At 53.9% G+C, this 22731-nt stretch overlaps 1 protein-coding gene across 1 annotated transcript in view; it reads right to left on the reverse strand.

Annotated features, from left to right (window-relative positions):
• The window catches only part of LOC112589522 (uncharacterized), a 127974-nt gene that overhangs the window by 37547 nt on the left and 67696 nt on the right, over nucleotides 1-22731 (reverse strand). The window contains exon 4 of the mRNA XM_025303219.1: nucleotides 2553-2745. Within this exon, the coding sequence (XP_025159004.1) occupies nucleotides 2553-2745 (193 nt within the window). The remainder of the gene's footprint in view (nucleotides 1-2552; nucleotides 2746-22731) is intronic.

The raw sequence follows: 22731 nt of genomic DNA on the forward strand, positions 1-22731 counted from the left end.
CGATTCTATTTCGAGGCTGCGCGCGGATCGAGCCGATCGAGAACAGACGCGCGCGCACACGAGAAGCGTTTTTCCAGCGTGACATTCCTGAGACGCGCGTGCTTTCGACAAAGACGTCGGATCGGCGGCGGCGGTGCGTGGCGGCGCTTTCTGAAACTTTCGCGCAACGCCGCCGCGGCGGTCGCGATGCCGCGGCTAAAAGCTCTCGGAAACGGCGCCAAAGTGCGTTGGCGATTTTTCGCGCGCGGAAATGCACCGGGAGTGCTTGTAAACCGCCGAGCGCACATGCGATAACAATCGATCCGTTCGCGAGCCGCTATCGAGCTAAACGATCTTTCATGTGCCATCATCAAAGAAATCGTACGCAGGCAAATATAAAATAAAAGCATCAAAAGCGCGGTTATGTAGCACGTGGGCAATATCAATTATAAATAATGTAAATAATACGGACGATGCAATATTAATACATAACGTAAAAGTATAATGTGGGATTTTTCATATATATTATATATATATATATATATATGAAAGCGTAAAATTTATAATATATATATTATAATATATATATATATATATATTATAAATTTTACGCTTATTATAATTTTTATTATTAATATATATATATATATATTAATATACGTACGAGACACAAAAACGAAGATAACGTTAGCAGAGGGGGGCTAGTTTGCAGATGCGGAATAATTGCAACCGCATTTGCGCGACTCGACCGTCGTCGAATTTGGCGAAGGGCGCGCTTGTATACCTATATCGCCGAGTATACACGCGGGGATTCTTACGTGCTGGCGAAGTCTCCGGCGAGAGGGACGATTTTTCATCCCTCGCGCCGCCGGAGTGTGCGCGCGGAGTCGGGCAAAAATAGTTCCCATATAACACGCTTGCGGGAGAAAGGGATGCGCGAAGCATGATGGAGGGTTTATGATAAAACAAACTGACGGAGCTCGGCCCAATGACTCGGTCCGCCTCCTATTACAGCGCCCCGGTAAATTTACCGGCGCAACACCTGCGCGTCTTTCATAAGGGTGCGAGACGCGCCTCGTCCGTCGTAATTCACCGGGCTCTGACAGGATCCCCGCGGGATAATTTGCCGGGAGGCCAAAATTTCACGCATGCGACGAAACAGCCGATCGTTCGCGCGATACGACTGCTGCGCGGTCGCGAGGCGACAGAAATCAAGAGGAAAAGGGGGAAACAGAGAGAGAGAGGGAGAGAGAGAGAGAGAGAGAGAGAGAGAGAGAGAGAGAGAGAGAGAGAGAGAGAGAGAGAGAGAGAGAGAGAGAGAGGACTCATCTGAACGACACTGCAAATCCGCAAAACGCAAACCTTGAGACCGAGGATTTTGACGTTTTTATTGGACATCTGTTAGACGTCGTCTCTCGCGCGGCCTCTTGCCTTATCCGGGCGGCGTTTCGTCTGGCGCAATCATTATTCCCGTTACCGCGGCGAGACGTGAAATTAACACTCGGCAATATCCGTGTATTATTTATCATCCTTACGACACTTACATCTCGCGCGGGACAATCCGCGGAGAGACTTTTCTAATCATCTTACTTACGTAATTCGAACGTTAAGCCCAGCGCGTTCTCGCCGGCGGACAAATCCAGCAGTGTCGCAATAAGCGATGCATTCGCGCTCCCTCCCCGCCCTCCTCCCTATTCCACGGGCGTTAACACGGGATCGCTAACCTCTTGGCGAGAGTCTGAGACTTCCAGTCTCTCTTTCCCTTCGCTTTCTCTCATTCTCTTTCTCTCTTTGAAAATCCTAAAAAATGCTTCTCTCAGCGAGAGCAAAGGATGCGGTAAGAGCGCGCTCGCACGCAGAGAGACGGATATTTTCCGCACGGTGCTTCGAATCCAAGGTCTGACCTCCCTCGGGCCGTTTCGAGAACCGCGCGGAAGGTTCCGACCGCTGAGAACGTAGCTGAGGGGGTGCGCGAGGTGGGAGGAGGTGCAGGAGGAGACGGAGGAGGAAGGGAGGGAAAACGCGCGTGCGGCGGAGGGACGGAGAGGGCGCGAGAGGGTCGCGCACGGCGGAGGCGAATGGGTGCCGGAGGGAAGGAGGATGGCTAGGAGAAGGAGGAGGAGGAGGAGGAGGAAGAGGAAGAGAGGGAGAACGCTGCAAAACGTGCAGCCAGTGTGAGCGAACCGAGAGAGGCGCTGTGTGACGACTGACCCAGTTACTCGTAGCGGAGGTAATGACCGATACTACACTACCTAGCCCTCCTCCTCCTCCTCCTTCTCCTCCCTCACTTCCACCTCCAGAGGCAGGCAGGCAGGCAGGCAGGCGGCGGCGGCGGCGGCAGTTCGACCCCTCCTTGCTTCGCTCGCGTCGCTCGGCTACGTTACGTGCGTGCATTGCGCGTATGTGCATATACACACGCACAGAGAGAGGGAGAGGGAGAGAGTGAGAGAGACAGAGAGAGAGAGAGAGAGAGAGAAAGAAAGAGAGAGTGAGAGGAACGTGCAGGCGTGTTCTACGCACACGCTCTCTTTAAGCCGCCACGGCAGAGATAGATGCACGATCGAGAGACTCACCGGGCTGGAGTAGGTCGCGCGGACTCCACGGTGGTTGGATCCCCCTCGGAGGGAGAACGAAGGGCTGCTGCTGGAGGGTCGTTGGCAAATGCTGACCTCGTGGTCGGGGTCGGCTGTGAGTGCGCTGGCCGGAGTCTCTCTCTCTCTCTCTCTCTCTCCCTCTCTCTCCCTTCAGCTTAACACGCGAGAACATCTAGAAACAGAAGAATAGAGGCTTCCGTGAGCTCGAATAGCCGTTTTCTCTCGTGATGCTTCTTTTCTTTCTACTCTTTCTGTTTTGACGGACGGAAACGCGCGCGGAAACACTTTGGTGTCTCTTTATCGCCGCGCTCATTATCGCCTGTGACTCTCAGAAGGACAAACGCGGGTCGACGGAGTAAGCTCGCTCGCGCGACCGAGGTGAGTGGCGAGTCAATTCCGGGAGTAAGCAGTCGATTCTTACATTTATCATTATCTCCGTCTTATTTATTTCCGAAGAGGAAAATATTCGGTCAAGAGGAAGAGGAGGTGGCGAAATAAAATTACAATACGCCGTGAAATCAAGCACGACATCTGTCGGAGTACTCTCTCTTTTCCACTGACATCACCGCGTCGCGTTTTTGCACGGGCGAGATGCACGGGAGGAACGCTAATTAATCTCGTCTCTAGTTGCACTTGTGCAAACACGAGCGTGACATTTTCCGTTTCGAGTGCGTGCTCGAGTATAGAAATGTCCGATTTATATAGCAACGGAGACACCTCGACCGCCGCCGGGCGCACTTGGCGTCTCCGTCATATCGAACAAATGCTAAGACTCTCTCGCTCGTTCGTTGTCTACCGGGTGTGCGCAAAGTAACAAGCGCCAAGACCTCGGAAGAGCTTTCCTCAGCTCGAGTTCACACGAGCGAACCCTTGCGCAGCCGCTCTCCGAGCGCGAGCTACGAGCAAAAGGATCCGCTACTCTCGTGCGCGATGTGCACGCTCTACTTGCGCCGCCGATCGACGGAGGCTCGTCGTTGGCCCTCCTCCGAGCTCTTCTCCGTGGAGGACGCAGGTACGCGACGATGCGGACGACGGTCAGCGATGATTCGCTCGATGCTACCTCGCAGACCTCGGAGACCGATCCGTCGTCGCGATCTTCTCCCTCGCTCGCGCGCTCAAAGCTGCTTGCACAACGCGCGCGTGAGAAATCACACGTTAGCCGTCGACACGTTAGCGCGGTGCTGCGCGATCGTTAATTTAATCGGAACGTACGGATAATGACTATTTGCCACATTGTTCAAGGAAGATTAAATATTCATGAGCGAGCGTGGCGCACCGCGCCGCGCCGCGCTCCGTCCACTCGCCGCGGGTTTCATTCGCGCACACGAACAAGAGCGGCGCGACGTCGCGCTGGAGTTTTCGCCGCACGAGTTCCCTTTCTCCCGGTGTCTGCTGCTGGATCTCTGCAATTCTCGAGGGGGATGCATGATGGATGGAGAGATAGAAATAAGCATCGGTGGTTGTCGGGGATGCGCGAATCGGACCGGAATCGTCGAAAATTGGCTCTCAATTAATGACATAATTAATATCATGACTTTTAGGAGCTTTTGGCCGCTGGCGATATCAATTATCAAGTACGAGTAATAATTTAAATACGGGGAATAACAATGAAGCGATTAAAGTGAATCATTCATCTGAAATTTATTAGATATTCTGTCTTCTTCTTATCTCGAGGTGATTTGCTCTTATATCAATTAATTATCCTCTTATATGAAGAGGAATATGTGTCGGATTTGAATGTCGGCTTCTGTTGTTCAGACATGCTTTACCTTCAGAGATGAACGACATAATATATTACTTTTCGCTATATATACATTATAATAATTTTTTCAAATTAACCAGTGTAACCAGTAAGAATAAAGTGCAGTAAGAATAAATAATAATCCTCTTAAAAAAATATTAAATAATCTGCGTGTAAGAGGAAATTTATATTAAAATCAATAAGCATTATATATTTGCATTATATATATATATATATATATATATAACATATAATCCCTCTAACTTTAAGAATATTCTTCTCTTAATATTTTTCTCTTAATCCCAGATCGAGAATCCTCTTGAGGCCATATACAAAAGAGTAAAATCCTCTAAAATTTAGATAATTCCGTTTGCTGTAAAATTACTTTCTTCCGGATGCAGCCATCTGTATTCGATAGTTTTTTCATCGCGCTTCGAAGCTACCGCGTAGATTCGCGTCCTCGAACTCGTCGCAGCGCCTCGCGCGCGCGCAAGTGTATACATTTTCCCGCCATTATGTGCAGTTATGGATGATATCTCGGGAGATACTTTTTGCAGCGCCTTCCGCGGCAGCGCACGCGAGAGATGCGTATCTCAGGTCCGCGTGTGAAATATTTAATTACCGGCTGCTGCCGCGTCTCGTTACGTTCGCTCCCCGCCCGGCGAGTAAGGTCGGAGGATATTACGCGATGATTCACAATTGCGCACAAGGCGAGGAGTCATTGCACGTTGGCAAGGTGGCGGCTCGTAAGAAATAGAAAAATGACGAGCCTTGTTGCCGCTGATTTACAACGTGTGACGGACTCTCGGGGGACTCGCGTCACGCGCGCGATCCGGCTGGAATCCCGTTTGCGAAACGTCCCGCGTCGCGAGCGGCGGTTTAACCCTGAGGCCGAGATCCAACAATCATTTGCCGCGATCGCGTGCGATAAAATTTTTCCTATTTACATGCACACGCACGCAGCATTCTCTCAATCTCTCCGAGTGCGATTCCGCTCGGAAAGGAGATTGGCTTTTCGCGCGTGTTTTCCCACTCGGTGCGATCGCCCGCGTGGGTTCGAAATCGAAGGGCGAGAATTTAACGCATCGCGCAGGGACAGAATTCATTTAAATCTATCGCAGCGTTCGCTCGTATTTATACCGGTACGAATGAAAAAGTGAGGTGCTCCGATTTCAATTCACGATTAAATATGTTTCTCACGGTTGGCCAGCGTTATTTTAAATACAACGCGTCCCGTGTATCGCACGATTCATCCGGAAAAGCCGGCTGATCCGAACTCTACATCTAGGTCTGACTGCCTCAGCGACGGCAACGACGCGAGTGTCACGTAACAAGTAGCAGAATAATTAACAAGGACCCTTGAAACGCAATTTCCCGCGTGCTCCCGAGAGGCAGTATTTTCGCCAGCGGGCGCCTCGCCTGACATCGCGTTCGCGGAGAAGCGAGAACGCAGGGCGAGTTCGCCGGCGAAGAACATTTCGCGCGAATTCTAGACTCGCGACCAAAACGCGAATGACAAGTCTCGCGCGGCGCCTCCCACGGAGGATTCTCCAAACCCGACATTCCGCGCTCGCGAGTAGGGATGCCGATTCTTTTTCAAACAGATCGATTTCAAGTGATTCGACTCGAATCACGGAGGAAAGATCGATGTTTAAAATATCGGTTTATAAAGAATCGATTTCAGAAAATCGATTTGAATCGGTATGCATGTAGAGTGAACCACTCATTAAAGTATATTATCTGTCAAATTTCCACACTCTAAAGTAGACCTCGTGTAATTCATATAGTTTAATATGAATTAAAGAAATTAAATTTTAATATGAATTAAAGAAATTAAACATATGGTATTCTTTTGGTTATGTTCTGCGTGTGTGTGTGTGTGTGTGGCCAGAACAAAATAGAAAAGAACAAAATAGAAAAAGATCTTTAAATCTCTATGCTTAGAATTTAATGAGATTTTATAGAATTTAATTTGATTAAAGGTCAATCAAGAGTTTTTAAACGTTATTAATATTACGTTATTGATAATTAATAAGAAATTACTATTGTATGCATATACATATGTATACAATGTATACTATTGTATGGAGTGACTGTGATTGGTTCGCGCGTTTCGTTCCGCTGAAAATTCTCACCCATGGGACATCGGTCTAAAGGCAACATAATTAATATGCATTGTGCAACCATTGAGTGAGTTCAAATGTTACAACTAAAAGAAGTAAAAAGAAACTATATTACTAGTAGAAACTGAAAAAATCGTGTTGGCGATTTTCAGAATTTGCAGATCGATCCTTGAATCGATTCAGTTCCAGAAAATCGATTTGAAATCGATCTTTTAGCCTCCGATCTTCGATTAAATCGATTTAAAATCAGCATCCTTACCCGCGAGACGAGGACGCCGCGGCGGTGAGAGGAAATCCGTGTCGCCGATACGGTCAAGCCGGGCTGAGCGAGCTTGTTTACGCGCGCTGACGCGCGCAGCTCAAGTTGAACGAAGTTGATCTGGGTCAGGTCCGACGTTTGGAATCCTTGGATCGCGCGAGCGATACAGAGGAAAAAGGACGAGTAAACGAACATCCGCTCGTGCTTATCGCGGCGGACGGTAAGAACCTCCGCTTCTAAGAGGGGCTTTTCAAGTTGGCGGGGGTGTAGTCCCTTCTTGGTTGAAAGACACCCCCGGTCAATCGGCGCCGCTCCTCGGCTCGGCTCGGCTCGGCTCGGCTCGGCTCGCGCGAGGAAAGGAGGGACGAGGATTCCGCGCGCACTTGCCGCGCGTACTCCGGCCGCTGTGTAGGTCACAGTCAAGTTGCGCTTTTCTTTTACGGCGACGACGTCGCGCTTACGTAATTCCGCGGGATACGCGACGGCGGCGGGACGGAAATTCCAGGCGGCGCGCGCGTTCACGCTCTCGAGCTCGCGCTGCAGGTCGCCGACGATGCGTGGGCGCACAGCGGAATCTGCATCCTCCTTTTTACCGCCCCTCCTCCCGTGCCTCTCCCCCTCCCCCTCCCCCTCGTCCTCCGCCCCCATAGGGCCCCGCCGCTCTTCTCTCGCCACGTCGCGTCGGAATTTCTACCGGGGATCGACGCGCATTGTCGGTAATAACGTTTCGGCTATTTCATCGGGCGCCGAGCGAGCGAGCGAGCGAGCGGCGGCGAGATCGGACAAAGCGAACGCGCAAATTGACGCAACGCGATTTGAATGACGATGAGGCGCGTTAGACGCGCGTTAGACCGGGGGCCGTTGGCCCGCGCTTTTCGGCTTGTCGCTGGAAACGATGCGGATCGAGGCGATCCGAGGCGATGCACGAGCAAAATTCTCGTGACTCGTGACGTTGCCGTTCCGCGTCTCCGGCCATTTCGCGTCGCGTTGTCGCCAGGAAATCTCCTCGCCGAGATGACGACTCGCACCGGCGCGTAATTCCGCCGCTTATCTCCAACGCCCGTCTCCCCGCCCCGCTCGTGTGATATCGCAGGACGAAATGTAAAAACGTCTCCGGCAATCCGCCGAGTCACCGAGTTCGCGCCGCCGCGCCGCGCCGAAGATTCACGCTGCGAGCGCGAGCAAGCGCTCGCGCTCGCGTTCGACGAGCGGCTGGTGGCGGCCGTCAATTTCGTTCATTTCGACGGAACGCGCCCGGCGGTGGCGGCGGCAGCGGCTCGGCTTCTTGTTCCGCGGCGCATAACGATCCGCCGCTAATTCGCAGCGAGGAAAGAAACCGTGCACGTAAAGACCGCATCGCGTTACGTAACGATCGGTCGCGTAAGATTTCTAGCACGAAGCGCGCGCGCGAGATTTTATCGGCCGTCTGCTCCACATCGCGCGCAGTGTAATTCGGGACGACGAATTAGCCCGTTACGACAGTTAGGCTGAATAATATCCCGCGAGAACGCGGAGAGTAGCGAGCGGCGAGCGCGCTCGGCTGCGCTTTGTTCTCTCGTCCGCGGTCGAGAAAGCCATAGAAACTCTATTTTCCCTCCCTCCCTCCCTCTCTCTCTCTCTCTCTCTCTCTCTCTCTTCCTCTAGCCTCCTTCTTTTTCTCGCGAAGGACCTCTCTCACGGAACCGATCGATCGGAAAGCGCGAAGTTTCCCCGCTTCGACGCACGAGAACGCAAGCGATAAGTTAATAACGCGAGCGAGTGCGGTCGATTGTTTTCTGCTCGCGGCTAATTCGCTCACCGTGTGTGTTTACGTCCGGCTGTTTACGTTTTCGAGCGTGGCCATGGCCGATCCGAGCTGCAAAATCGAGGCGTCGCTCTCGGCCGAAGGCGCAGCGCGCGAACTGCCCGTCGAGCGTGGCGCTCGATAATAATCTCGGCGTCTTGCGTCGTGGCGTGTGCAGCCGGCAACATCAGCGGCGGCGGCGGCGGCGGCGGCTCAATGTGCAGCTGCGTTCTGCACTAGATCTTGAACACTTTCAATGACAAGGCATAGACGACGATGACGACGGCGACGAGGCGGCGGCAACGGGGACGGAGACGGGGCGAGCACGAATCGCGCGCGGGCGCGCGGTCCTCCTACGACTTTGCGGTAGTGCGATAAGGCTAAAGTAGGCCAGGTAAAAATTCACCGATACCTCGCAAAAGTAGGTGGAAAAATAGAGCTCGCTCGTACGAGCGAGCGAGCGAGCGAGCGCGATAGCGCGAAGTTCACCCGCCGCCGGCGCTTTCTAGCCGCGAGAGCGGCATTGCTCGCTTACGTAACGCTATTCTTCTTTCGGCGCTTTAAACGCCTTCTCGACGGCGACGGCGAAGAGAGAGGTCGAATCGTCATTAAAACTGCTCCTCTCATTTGACTACGCGCGTATCGGATCGTCATCGATGTCGAGATGCCTCGGTATCTTCGCGAGCGAGATATCCATCGTGGATCGAGTAAGTTATAACCTCTCGCCGATATGTGCGAACGTTCCGCACGTCGTCGCGGTAATGTCCCTGCGCGTCTTTCTCCCGTCCGCGTTTCTTTCCTCGTCAATTTGTCAATTTTATTGTTCGCGCGGTGAATGGCAATCCTGTTCGATCGCGCGCTCCACCGTTCGCGCGAACCTTCGAACTATCCTCCAGTCGGGTTTCTACCGATTCAACTCCCATCGGCAACATTTTGCGCTGCGAGTGCCGCCGCCAGTTGTTGGCTTACGCGTTCATTCATGTCAAAGGTTTCCTCCTCGTCGCCGTTATCTCTCTTTCTCTCTCTCTCTCTCTCTCTCTCTCTCTCTCTCTCTCTGTCTTGTTCAACACGCAGATAACACTCCGCTCGTATCCACTTTTTACACACGCGAAGAGGACTATGACATCAGTCGGAGAGTCGCGTGACGTTCTCGTCGAGGATAATTATTTAATAAGTTCAAGCGAGAATCTCCACAGCACTCGCGACTACCGACGGCCGATGTCCGCCTACAGCATCACGGCTATTTATTTATTTACAATTATATCATAATGATTACAATTATATCATAAATTATCGTTGCTGACGTGATTGAAAAGTGATCGCTATGGACAATCGAAATCGACAATGACTCGCTTAAAACGAGCGAAGAAACTATCCTATAATCCTATCCTCGGGGCACACCCGATCCGGGCGGTCCTTTCGCCGTCGACCTCGCGAGCCCAAGACTCGAGGTCGCAACCCCGTCGAATTAAGATTCCTAGCGAGGCGCGGTGACGCGTCCGTTTCTTCCGCAGTCCTCTCCGCGTCTACGCCGACTTTGCTGCATCGCTGTGCATCGAGTGCAGCGATACGGCAGCCTCGGCGAATCCAACCGTTCTCCTCCTCTTCCTCCTCCTTCTCCTCGTCATCATCGTCGTCGTCGTCGTCATGGTGTAAGCTGCGCAAAGACGACGACGTGTTACGACCGGCGGTGCAGGCGCTGGCAGCTAGGCTCGCGCGCGCTCGCGCGGGTCGATGTATTCTCGGTTGTTTATTTAGGCCACGGGAGGTGAATCGTTCGCTCTCTTAACGCTGGCAAGCGGAACGCACGAACGGCGCACGCCCGCAAAAAGCGCGTGCACCACGTTGCGGGCGCGTGTCGCGTCGATTGTCGTCGGATCAAAGACGCCCGGCCGAAGGCCGGAGAAAAAGCCGGCTTTCCGCGAGAGATGACCGTTCGCGTACTTCGCCCCTGTGAAAGAGCCTTTTTCTCTCACTTGCGTTTTTTCTCTCTCTCTCTCTCTCTCTCTCTCTCTCTCCCCCTCTCTCTCTTCCTCTCATCAACCATGTGCTTTATTTCTGTATTTTACATATCGTACATATCGAGCGATATAAGCCGTTTCGGACTCGTCGAGTCTATTCGGACGCGCGAGCGGCCGAAGTCGACGGGAAAATTAAAAGTGACGCAGAACGGAGCGCTGTACTCGAGAACTTCAGCCAACTTGTATTTTCCGAGGCGCAGGATCATTCTTACCGGCGCCATTCGGCTGCGGGAACTTGGTTTTTTGATAACGACACGGGGGTGGTGCAAGAGTCTATATTTGCGTGCGTCGATACGGAGCAAGTTCAGCGTCAACGTTCAACGCGGAACGTTACACATTTTCCGGCGGGATCGACTCTTTTTTGATGATCTGTCTGCAGCGACCATCCGTCACGAAAAATCCGACCGGACATCGAGTCTGGAATCTGATTATTTGCCCCTCCTGTCCCGCTTCGAGGAAAGGAGGATCCGTCGCCGCGCTCGCGATCCCCAAGAGCACGCAAATCGTTGCCAACAACGAGCACAAATCCATGAACTTCATCTGAAAAGAATTGCCGTTGCGCCACAAATTTGCAGAAATCACCGCGACGCGACGCGACGCGAGTCGAACGAATGTCCATCTCGCGTTGCCTGAACGGGAAGGTATCTTCGAAATTTCGTCGCGAGGGTTTCCTCCGGGGGTCAACTGAGGGAGGAAGCCAGCCGGAAAAGTGCCTCGCGCCGAGGACTTGGTCAAGTTTGCTGATCCTATCGGGCGGACTCGACGAAGAAGGTCCGACTGGCTGCGTTCGACAGAGAAAGTTGCTTTGCAACCGTCATAAAATTCGCGAATCCGGTCGGTGCCTGCGCTTGGATTCAGCCAAATTCACTGCGCCGAGATTCATGAATTTTACAATTGCGAAGCAACTTTTTCCGCTGAACGTAAGCATCGACGAGTTCCGCGACGCTGAGATACAAGCGGTGAAACTTCGTCGCGGATCTCCGACGATGCTGACTAAGAATCCGGAAAGAGAGTTTCATCCTGCGAATAAAAGCGAACGGACGGAGTCCCGCGGCCGTGGAAACAGCGTCGCGTACACGAAGAGAAAAGTGTGTCACGTCGAGAGTTCGGCTGCCATTGACAGCGTGAAATACCGCCGGGAATTTCAACGAGACGGGCGGCGACTGTCCGGGCGCGGGCGCGGCGAGTGGGGCGAAAATTCCGAGTCGACATTAATAATCTCGCAGGACTCACCGTGCGACACGGGGCCGTGTAAACTGCGGAGGGCGGACGATGGAGCGTCGCTCGGGACGATTTTCCGCAAACTGAGCGGGAAATGGGCGAATGTTAAATTATATAAACCGATGAAACCGCGCGCGCTGCCGCCGGCGCGAGCGAGCGCGAGCGAGCGCGAGCGAGCGACAGGGAAATACGCGCGCATCGGGAAAAAGTAAAATAAAGTAAATAAAATTGACCGAATAAAGCGCGCGATAACAGACCGGCAAGAGCGTGGTACGCGCGGTGGCTGCGGGAGGGGGCACGCAGGTCAACCGAGTTAACTAAAAATGTTCGCTGCGATATCCGTTACGCAAAATTGCCGATGCAACATGCAGGGACGACGCGCGCGCGTCGGAATGAGTCACGTGGAGAGAGATTGTATTATTTGCGCGTCTCGCGCGCGGCGAGTCGTGCGTAAACACGGCGCGGGGCGCACTTCGGAGCGACCTCGTTAGCCGGGCCGTTTTGCCGGGCAACTTCGCAATTTCGCCGAATCGCGCGCGAATCAAGAGATACGATTGTCGCCGAAAACATTGCCGCTTCCGTTCACGGCCGACACGTCCGAGCGAAGGCGCCGGACGAAACGGGATCGCCCTTTCGCGAGCGCGATCGCGAAATGAGAAAAGGAAGAGAAGAGAAACAGCAATCCGCGATAATTGACAACGATCGTCGCCTGTCGATAAGCCGCGCCCGATACCAGTTGCGTCACACTCGGATAATTCGATCGGGCTGCGCGTCGCCGAACAATCGGCCGAGGCCGCTGATGATTTCTCGTGGAAACGGGGAAAAGCGCGCGATTAATTCGTGGCCCGCCCCTGCTCTCTCTCTTTCTCTTTCTCTTTCTCGGTGACTCTGCGAGCGTGTCGCGATTTCAGAAGGGCCGAAGGAGGAAGCAAATTCGAGGAAGGCGTCGCAAGAATTTCGCCGATTGCAGCTCGACGTCTCGCAGCGTAATAAAATATTCCCCGAGCGGGTTTCGCGACCGCTCGCGGACGGGCTTCGGGCCGCGAGGTGGCGGCCGAGGGTCGCGGCAATTACGGCTAATTAGCGAGCGCCGCGGCTTCGGCGCAACAGATGTAAATGAGAGGTGGGTGTCCGGGAAAAGGCCGCGCGTGCGCGCGCGCGCGCTCGCGCCGAGCGCCGCGCGATCGCAATCGCGCTCGCCGTATTATTATTACCGGCGTGCTCGAATTGGCATTAACATTCACCGATGCACTGTCGTTCTCTTTCTCGCGCTCGCGCCGCGGCAGCAGCTGTCGCCCTCGCCGCCGCCGCCGACGTAGAGAGCGAGCCGCGCCGTTTTCGTAACGTGACTTTGTATCATGAACTTTTCGATGACGTTTGCGCAACCCTATCAGTCGGCCAACACAAACGCGACCTCGTGTGTGCGAGAGAGAGAGAGAGAGAGAGAGAGAGAGAGAGAGAGAGAGAGAGAGCGCACGGCTGTGAGTGTATGCGTCTCGATGACGCGTGAACATTCCCGTCTGCGAGATAACGACAGCCGCCGGTAGTAATGGCTGATAACGAGCGCCAGGAATTTACGTGCGCGCTAATCATTCTGCTCGTAGAATGTCGAAATCACGACGCCTCCCTCCCCCCTGTCTCTTCATTCCCGTAATCGAGGGACGAGAGCTCGCAGGAGCGCCGATTCTCGCGGATTACGCATGCAGGTCTTCGCGCGTGCAACGAGCGCACGCTCGATGATTTTTGAGGCAACAGCCATGTTACGCGGCAGTAAGATAAATAAGCCGCGCGCGCGTGCGCGTCTCTCACAAATAACGCGGGTAGATAAAATTATCAAATAGCCCCGGACGCGTTTCTTTCTCCGTTTCGTCATTTCCTCGTTTGTACATTACGCGTGTGTCAACATATCGACGCAATCGGTGCTTTCGCAAACTTCTCGCGTCGCGCCTACGCACAATTCGTCGTGGCGCTCGGTGCAAAATCGAGAGGATCGAGCGCGATTCGCACCTCTCTCTTGTTCAGAGGGCTTGCGGGAGAGAGAGAGAGAGAGAGAGAGAGAGAGAGAGAGAGAGAGAGAGAGAGAGATTTAACCGCTGCGCCTAGCTCGATGACTCGAATTCCGACGGTAGCGGCCACTTTGTTGTTGCATTGCAAAACGATCGCGGCTCGTCGGCTTCGCCGGCGGCCGGCGGCTCGCTATCGATTACGCAATTGGTGAAACTATCGGCTACCTGTCGGTCGTAGATGCGCGCGGGGTCGATCACCCGGCGCGCGGCGCGGTCACGGTACCGAAACGGCGATCGGCACCGACGAGCCGTAAATCGCCCTCGCTCGAGGTAAAGGCGGAACGATTCGACAGGCGGGAGATTAATCGCGGTACATTAAATTCGAGTTAACGTTCACGGCGGGGCACGCATGCGCGCGCGCGCATGCGTGCCGTCGTTTCCGATCTCGCGCTGGTAGACGCGCGATCTGGACTTGAATGTTGATGGCGGCAGATTATAGAGCGAATGAGCGTGTGTGCGATCGAGACCAAGGGAGACGGAGAGAAAGAGAGAAAAGCAGAGTTCAGTTGAAGCTGAACACACTTCGGGAGCGAAACATGGACTCCATCACCTGCGCCCACCGCTGGCGCCGCATCGTGGCGACTCTGTCGATCGACCTGGCCGAAAGTGCCTTCTTATTGGTCGACTCGCGATTGCACAACTTGCCGTTTATCTCTTTCCCTCTTCTTGCTCTCTTCCTCCCCCTGAATCCTGTACTTAACTGTTCGTGCACTCGTCGACGCTCAGCGCTGTTTAACGCGGCTCGTAACTCATGACGTTCGACCCGAAAATACCCCGACGAGAATTGGAAGGCATCGGTGTGTCTGCGACCCGGTCGTATACGACCGAGCGCACTCGTAAACGCGGCCTTCCGATTGCCAAGCCGCAACAACAAGTTCGCGCGCGATCTTCGCGGGAGACGAGCGGGAGAGCTCGAGAAGGTCGCGACTCTTTTCTCTCACGAGTTTCGCACAATTTCGTGGGAAAGTGTCGCTCTCTTTTTTCAGTAACTTTTCAGTCGGGGGGGACAAATGTTCCTTAAGTGCGTCTCGCGACTGATCGAGACAAGAGTCTTGCGATCTTTTTCATCAGTCACTCGCGCTAGACGACCGCGTATCTCAATGCAGGACGCGCGCTGCCGACGCTGCGACGTCCTCTGGAAGCAAAGAGAGACAAGTGTCCGGGAAACGAGCCGGTGTCGCGATCGCTCGCGCCGCGTCGCGCCGCGCCGCGCCGCGCCGCGCCGCTCGGCAGCGAGCGGAGTTACGCGATCGGTCCGCGGGTTCCTCGGCTGCGACAGTAATAGCAGCCGGCAACGATCAGCCCATTGGAGTTATGCAACTAGTGAAACTATCCTGGCGACGCGCGCTGCCACTGCCATCGGCGCGGCGCGGCCAGGTCGCTCGCTCGCTCGCTCGCTCTCGCCCGCTCGCTCGTGCTCCCGAGACCCCAGCGCGTAAGTTTATTGCCAAAGTTTTCGGACACAACGACCGCGGGTAACCCTGGACACGGGGAACGGGCCAACGCGCACTCGCCGAGTCGAGTCGAGTCGAGTCCGTCGCGAGCGAGCGTGTTGGCGTACGCGCGAAACGACGTAATCTCATCGGCCGATTGCTCGCCGGCCTGCCGACCTGCCCTTCTACTCCTCCTCCTCCTCCTCCTCCTCGCTCTCTATCTCTCCCTTTCCTCCGCCAAGCGCGTTCGCGCTTGATCGACGCTTCTTTACGCGCGGGGCTGCACCGTCGCGCTCTTATTATAATCCCGGAATTGTTCGGGTAGCCGAGGAATCATCATCGAGCAGCCTCTACGCATGATTTCGTGCTGCAAGTCGAACTCGTTACTCCGTCGAGTATTATTAATCAGTCGTTACGTGTACAACAATATCAATATATATTGTTAGATGTGTATACGTATGTGTGCATATATACGGCATCGAATCGATCGAAACATTCGGGTCGTTGTAGCAACGAGGAGGAAACAGACTCCTCCGCGAGCAGAGTCCGATAGACCGAAATCATCATCCAGAGCTCTTTCGCGTATTAAATCCCCCCTCCCCCCCCCCCTCGTGAGTTCGCCTAGTCAGCGGAATTCATGCCCGACGATAATCGCGCGATCCGCGAGATCGCGTGGCCGAACGCGCGGCCTCGGAGAGATACCTAGATACAGAAATAGGCACTTTTACCGACACCCACGACAGGTCGCGCGGTACCTGTTTCACCGCGTCTTTCCGCCCTCGCTCCCTTGCCTTCCCTTCCCTTCCCTTCCCTTCGCGAGACCACCGCGCCTTCCGAGCTGGCACCGCGAAAGTAGGTGGGAAAGAAGGTGGTGGTGCCGGCGGCGCGGCGCGGCGCGCGGCGGCAGGTAGGAGGCACGAGGAAGGGGCGGCGGGGCGAGACGGGAGAGGATAGACCGCGCGACTACAGCGTTAAATAATCGCTCTAATTGGGTTATCCCGAGGAAATGACCTATGCGAGGAGGCTCGAGCTCGCGGATCGAGAAGACCCGCCGCCGCCGCCGCCTCGTCTTCGTCGTCGCTCCTCCGTCGCGGGCGCACCCCCCCCCACCTTTCCACCTAGCGAAACTGCTCGTTCACCTCCTCCCCCTCCTCCGCGCTTCCCTAGCGCTTCCCCGCGCACCCACCCGTGGTCCCCCTCGCATCCTCCGCGTAACTCTGCCAGATCGGTCGATCTGCCGTAATGACGTGGAGAGGAATTTATTTGTACCGGACAGTGAAGCTCAACTCGACTGCGTCATCGCGTCGCGACTTGGAACCTCTTCTGCCCCTCCGCCTCCTCCTTCTAGCCTTCGCTTTTGGTGAGGTCGCTCGCGAAAATTTCGCAAGCCTCGCGAGCAACGAGCGTTTGCGGGAAGGAGATTGGGAGGGGTGCTTGCCCGACGACGAGGAAGGAGACAGCACGACTGCAGAAGTCGGTCTATCAGAAACGGAGACTGAGAATGCGATCGAACGTATCGGTCGTTTAAAGTTATACGAGCAGCGTAGATAGGAAAAATCGGTGACGCGCGCGTTAATGAGGTTCTGGCCGGGCAGTTGCTTGCCGGCCGACTTGAGCCACGTATTTTCGAACAAACACTCCTCTACTTTTATCGCACGACTCGGTTCAACGTTCTGAAACGTACGTACGTGTGCGGTGACGTTGACGCGGCGCCGGTGACGTCGAGTTTGGGTGAAATAGCGTCTCGCAAAATACTCGCTATCTCGTATTTTGCGAGACGCTATTTCACCCATCTTGAGAAAATACGTCATCGAAGTACGACGATGTGTTACGAAATACCAGCGAGGGGAATTCACACAGCTACAATATTAGCGCGAGCCGGATATTATTCTCATATTTTATTATTATCATATTATATTATTCTCATATTTTTCGCTCGCGATTTGTATCCTGACACACGACACGCGAGCCAAAAGTCCAGCTCTCTTCGCGCAAAAACTCCCCGAGAATGACCCTCGCTCGCGTGGCTGACGCTGAAACGACGCTACTCGCGTCGCGCACCGCATTTCTCTCGAGCCACTCCACTCTCGTCGCACGCACGCACGCACGCACGCACGCACGTACGTACGATATATCACACACGGTGAGATAACAGTCAAGATCAAACGGAGTCGGGAGACAATTCGATGGTCCCATCGCGCGCGCGCAAACCCGCCATTTTGCGATTAAAGCGCGAGCGGGAATCCAAGCTTGTGCTTCGTTCGAGCCGTTCTCGCGTTACGCAATCCGCGCGTTACGTAAAATCATATTAGGACAACCGCATGCGATTTTGCCGATAGCCGTCGATTCCGTTAATCACCAGCGCTGAGAGGAGGGAAGGAAGGAGAAGAAAGAGGAGGGGCGAGAGCTAAGGGGAAAAAGTCGAATCGCGCATTTCTCGTCGTCGAGAGACACTCCGCTATTTTTCCCGCTTTCCCGCTCCTGCCCCCTCCGCTCCTCATAGCCTCACCACCCCGCTCCTCGTCGGCCGGTGTTAAATAACCGTTTCATTGCGTTATGCAACGGGAAGTGACCCCGGACCGTTTGAGCCGGTCCGCGAGCGGGCGCCGTCTGTCTGCGCGCGAATTCCGCGGATTACGCTTCGTGAGTGAGCGCGAATCGAAAGGAAGGAAGGAAGGAAGGAAGGAAGGAAAGAAGGAAGGACGGTCAGCCGGCCGGTGTCGGTCAGCGCGACAAAAGGAATAATTTCCGCGCGGCGCGCACTTTCGATTTCATTGAGCGGCGGACGGGAAGATAGGCTGTAAACTTGGCGCGTCTATACCACCTACGGCTCACGCCCACTCGATTCCGCTTGAATCATCGCGCAAGCACGTTACATAAAGAACGAGGCGATACTACCAAAATGAGAGAGAGAGAGAGAGAGAGACGAGGCCTCGACGTCGCCGGCGACGGCGCGTCGACTCCGCTCGCCGCTCGCGAGAACTTTAATTGCCGCGTTCGTCTCGGGAATGGGTTACATTTAGATTTAGGCAGCGCCGCGGCGTCGCCGAGGCTTCGCCGAGGCTTCGCCGAGGCTTCGCTGACGGGGTCGCGGCCAGCGGCTGTGGAAAGGTCGCGACGCTTTCGCCTCGGCGAATTTCGTGGAACGGCCGTCCGGTCGCGCCCAGCGGGCGAATTCCGCCGAGGGACAGATTCTCTCGTGGAGCTCCATCGGGGATGGCGAGAGCGACGCGCGCGCTGCCTTTCCGCGGTCGCTGACCGTGACCGCAGGTTCGCGAGACCGCGAGGGCTGAGCGAGACCGGCATTTTCCACTTTTCGAGCATCTGATGGAAACGCGCGGTGTATTTTTTGTCTTTTTAATCTCACGCGTCGAGTTTCGTTTGTCTCGCGATGGATGGATTTTTCGCGTCGCTACTGCGAAAACTCGGGGACGACCGTTGCGTTGCCAAAGCGACTGCGAAAGCGGTTGTCGCACGCTGGAAATGTCAACGTGACTCGAGTCTGCGAGATTAGCGATCGAGAGCGGATCGGGGGAAACGACGGGGATTTTCATTCTTTTCCTTCTCTTTTGATTACGGCTCGCGATCGCGCAACGATCTCGGGCCGCGGTTCACTTGCATGTTCAGGAAGTGAGTCCCCCGCTAAGTGAAAGTCGTTAGTCCGGAGTATTAAGCCGAGTAAAGATAGCCCGTTGCACGAGCGGCAAAACGTGCGCGCGGATGCACGCGGACGAAGCGGCCGCGGTTGATTCGCACGTATGTAACTCGCGCGGCTACGAGTACACTGGGAAAAATGTATTGTTGCGTGAACCAAAATTTTGTTGTAACAACAAAATAATTTGGTTAAAATATGCCCAACAAAACTGTTTAGTTCCTGTAAACAAATATCTTGTTTGGTTTTACGGTTTGTTCGTATAACGTAATACTTTTGTTGTAGCAACCAAAAAGCTTTGATTAGATGAATTTTGTTAAAAATACTATAATCTTTTCTTAATATATAAAATCTAAATTTTAGTGCACAGAAAGACAAAATAGTATCCATTGGGCATTATTTTAGTTTATGTCAAATAATATTTCGTTATTGTGTAATTTTTATGGATAAAATAAGTAAAATGCTTAATTTTTATATATGAAGTCCAAGAACAAAATCATTCGGTCCGGAGAACAAAGCAGAAAAATATATTTAGTTGAGACAACTAAATATTTTGTTATATAAAACAAGATATTTGATTGCTATTAAAAAATGCCTCAACTACACAGTTAGAGGTACTAAATTTTTTTTCCTAGTATACGCTTCGCGAGTTTTCTTCCCGTGTTAATCTCGCGGACAGGTCAGAGTTCCGTTCGCACGAGTGCGATCCATCACTTCTCGAGTGTTTCGCTTTTCAGCCCGAATTACAAATTCCCCCGAGAAAATGTTCCGCGGCGGACTCTACAAAGAGCGAAACAGAGCGAACTGTCATACCGCTCGCGATATTATTTATTTATTTTTCTCTTATAATATATTATTTATTATTATCGTTGGCGTCTGATGCGCCAACTAAACTGCGCAACCAAAGGAAGAAAAATCCCAGAAAATTTTCCGCGGCGATTCTACAAAGAGAGTAAACGGAGAACTGTCGTATCGCTGGATATATTATTTATTTATTTTTCTCTTATAATATATTACTTATTATTATTGTTGGCATCTCGCGCGCCGATTAAACCAAGAAACAAAAAAGATTGCAACCAAGAAACAAAAAAGATTCGCGATCACGCTTTGTAGATCTCGTATTTGGAGATTAATCCGCCGGTTTATCGCGCCCTCGAAAATTCAGCGCTCCACTTTTCCGCGCGATCGCGCTCGAGAAATCGCCGGGCCATCGCGAGCGAGCGGCGCCCGTCGGTCCCGGCGGTTTCAGGAAAGTATCGATTTTCCGCTTGCGACACGCGAGCAGGAGCGACGGCGGCGCGACGATGAGAACCTTCACGGAAGAGAGAGCGCGATCGGTCGCTGGCCTGCGCGCGCGATACTTTCGTGCGAACGTGGCCACGCGGGCACGAGCCGGCGGTGATCGGTTGCGTAAGCGCTTAAGGAGGTCCAGGTAATGGCGCGTGCACGCGTATCGCGCATTATTCCCCGCCCCTCTGCCGAGCGCGCGTTCAAGAGCATTCGGCGGCCCCATTGTCAAGTTTAAGCGGCCGAATTTTGCCTCGGTGCCGCGGTCGTTTCCGCTCGGCGGGCGAATCTCCCGGCGACCCGAGATCTTCCCAGGGTCGCGGGACCAGCGAGTTAACGAGTCTCTCTCTCTCTCTCTCTCTCTCTCTCATTGTCCAGTTGGACACAATCCGACGAGCCAGGCGCGAGAGACGAAGATCGATAAACCTCATCGGATTCGGAGAGAGCTGCGAGAGACGGCGGAGTAGCGCGAACTTTTCCAAGCCGGCGCGATATTTTCAGAACGTTCGAGGCTGTTTTTACCAGCCGCTGAGGACGAGGCGATCGCGTTCAGACGGCGCGGGTGCGGGCGTCTCGCGATCCGCGTTTCCGACGCGGAAACAAACGAGCGGTCGACGGGTGTAATCGCGTTCATAACACGGAGTCGATGTTTACGCAATGGCCGGCGATGCATCGAAAGCGCAAATTGCAAGAGCTCGACGCCAATGACTCGAGATTGCCAACAGTTAACGACTGGTCGAGATCGCGGAAGGTGTACGGGATGAGTAATGAGGCTCGACCATCATGGATTATTCGCCGTTGTCAGCGAAGGTATTCCGAATCCGACGGTGCGCGTTTCGTTTCGAGAGAATCCGCGAGACGATCGCAACACGGCAGATTTCTCAATAGCGTGGAACGCTTTTCCACGAGCCTCAAGCCGCGACTTTTGAATGCGAATAATCAGGGACGTTGAAGCACACGGGTCTATCCTCGCGCGACAAACAGCCAAACGGAGACGAAGAATCGAGGAAGAGGGCTTCGTTCGCGCGGACGAGCGAAGAGGCCGAAATCTCGAGGCCGCAATTACGGCTTCTCCGCCGTACGACGACCGCGGTCGAAATTCGCGCGAGGTGACGCCTCGCGGAAACGGAAATATCAAAGGCGCCTCTATTTCAAGTCCCTTTCTCTCTCTCTCTCTCTCTCTCTCTCTCGTCTCCTCTCCCTCCTTTCCCATACCGAATCCGAAGACACCGCTATAATAGAGCGACCAGCGCTCGTTGGAACGAGCCGGGAGAAATTGAGAGAGCGTCGAGTTGTCGAAAGAGCGCGACAAAGAGAGAAAGAGGGAGACAGACGAAGAGAGAGAGAGAGAGAGAGAGAGAGAGAGAAAGAGAGAGAAAGAGAGCGCGAGAGAGAGAGAGAGAGAGAGAGAGAGAGAGAGAGAGAGCGCGAGAGAGGGAGAGAGAGTGCGGAGAGAAGTGTATGGTAGGAGAGAGAGAGGAGAAGGAGGGGGGAGGCGAGCGACGATGTAGGTGCTGCTAGTGTCCTGTGCATGGTGTAGGTAGAGTTCAACGAGTGTGGGAGGGTTGGAGCCGGGGCGGGAGGTGGGAGGCGGAGGAGCGGGAGGGAGCGAGGGGCGAGGGCTGAAGCTCGAACAGGGGTTTATAGATAGCAGCGCATGGCCTAGAAACCGTGCCGCTCGGTGTTTTTGACCCTTCGCCTAGCTACCGCTTCTGGGCCATTGCAACACAACGTTCATGCCGCGTTAAGCAGCGCTCACATCGCGCCGTGAAAGCGCAGACTGGTCGACGGCTCCGCGTCGCGCCGCGCGACTGGTTTATGCGAATCGAGCTTCGCGAAGATGTTTTGACACAGAAAATCAATCGACCTCTCTTTCTCTCTCTCTCTCTCTCTCTCTCTCTCTCTCTCTCTCTCTCTCTCTCTCTCTCTCTCTCTCTCCGTATATCTCAATCTCAGTCTTTCCAACTTCTCTCTTGAGGTCTTCGCGGTTTTCAAATGGAAAATCGAAGAAGAATTATAGAGATGAGACTTGCTCTCGCTGGGACTTTGGGATTGTGGGTCGTGTACTAAAAAGCGACATTAGAATCGAAATCTTCAGGAATCTTCTCCGCCTCGTCGGGAGAGAACGGGAGATTTGCCGGCGAGTCGCCTGCTTCGCGCGAAATTAATTGTCGGCTGGTCGTTCGCTCGCTCGGTCGCTCGACGACGATAGCAGACGATGGCCGACTGTAGTAGCTCTAAGCAGTTACGACACGTCGCGAGTACCTGTTAAGCGATATTCGCGTCGCCAGGGCGTAACTGTATCGCGACTAAGGCGGCTCTAAGTGCGTTCTCGAATTCACCGTCCGTTCTCGTGCGGGCCGCGCAACAAGCCAAACGCGCTTAAAAGCTCGCGGACGTGCTTGTTTGCGGCGAAAAATCGAGCGCCACGTTGGCTGCGGGACTTCGCAGCGTCGGCAAACGCCATTGGAGCGCTGCTCTTCATTGTATCGCACGTGAAATAATAATGCATCAGATTTCGTGCGGCTTATCGCGCCATCGAGCGCCAACGTCGGAAACGCATCGCCGTTGT

The sequence above is a fragment of the Harpegnathos saltator genome, unplaced genomic scaffold (genome assembly GCF_003227715.2).
Source record: "Harpegnathos saltator strain DR-91 unplaced genomic scaffold, Hsal_v8.6 scaffold538, whole genome shotgun sequence".
Lineage (NCBI taxonomy): Eukaryota > Metazoa > Arthropoda > Insecta > Hymenoptera > Formicidae > Harpegnathos > Harpegnathos saltator.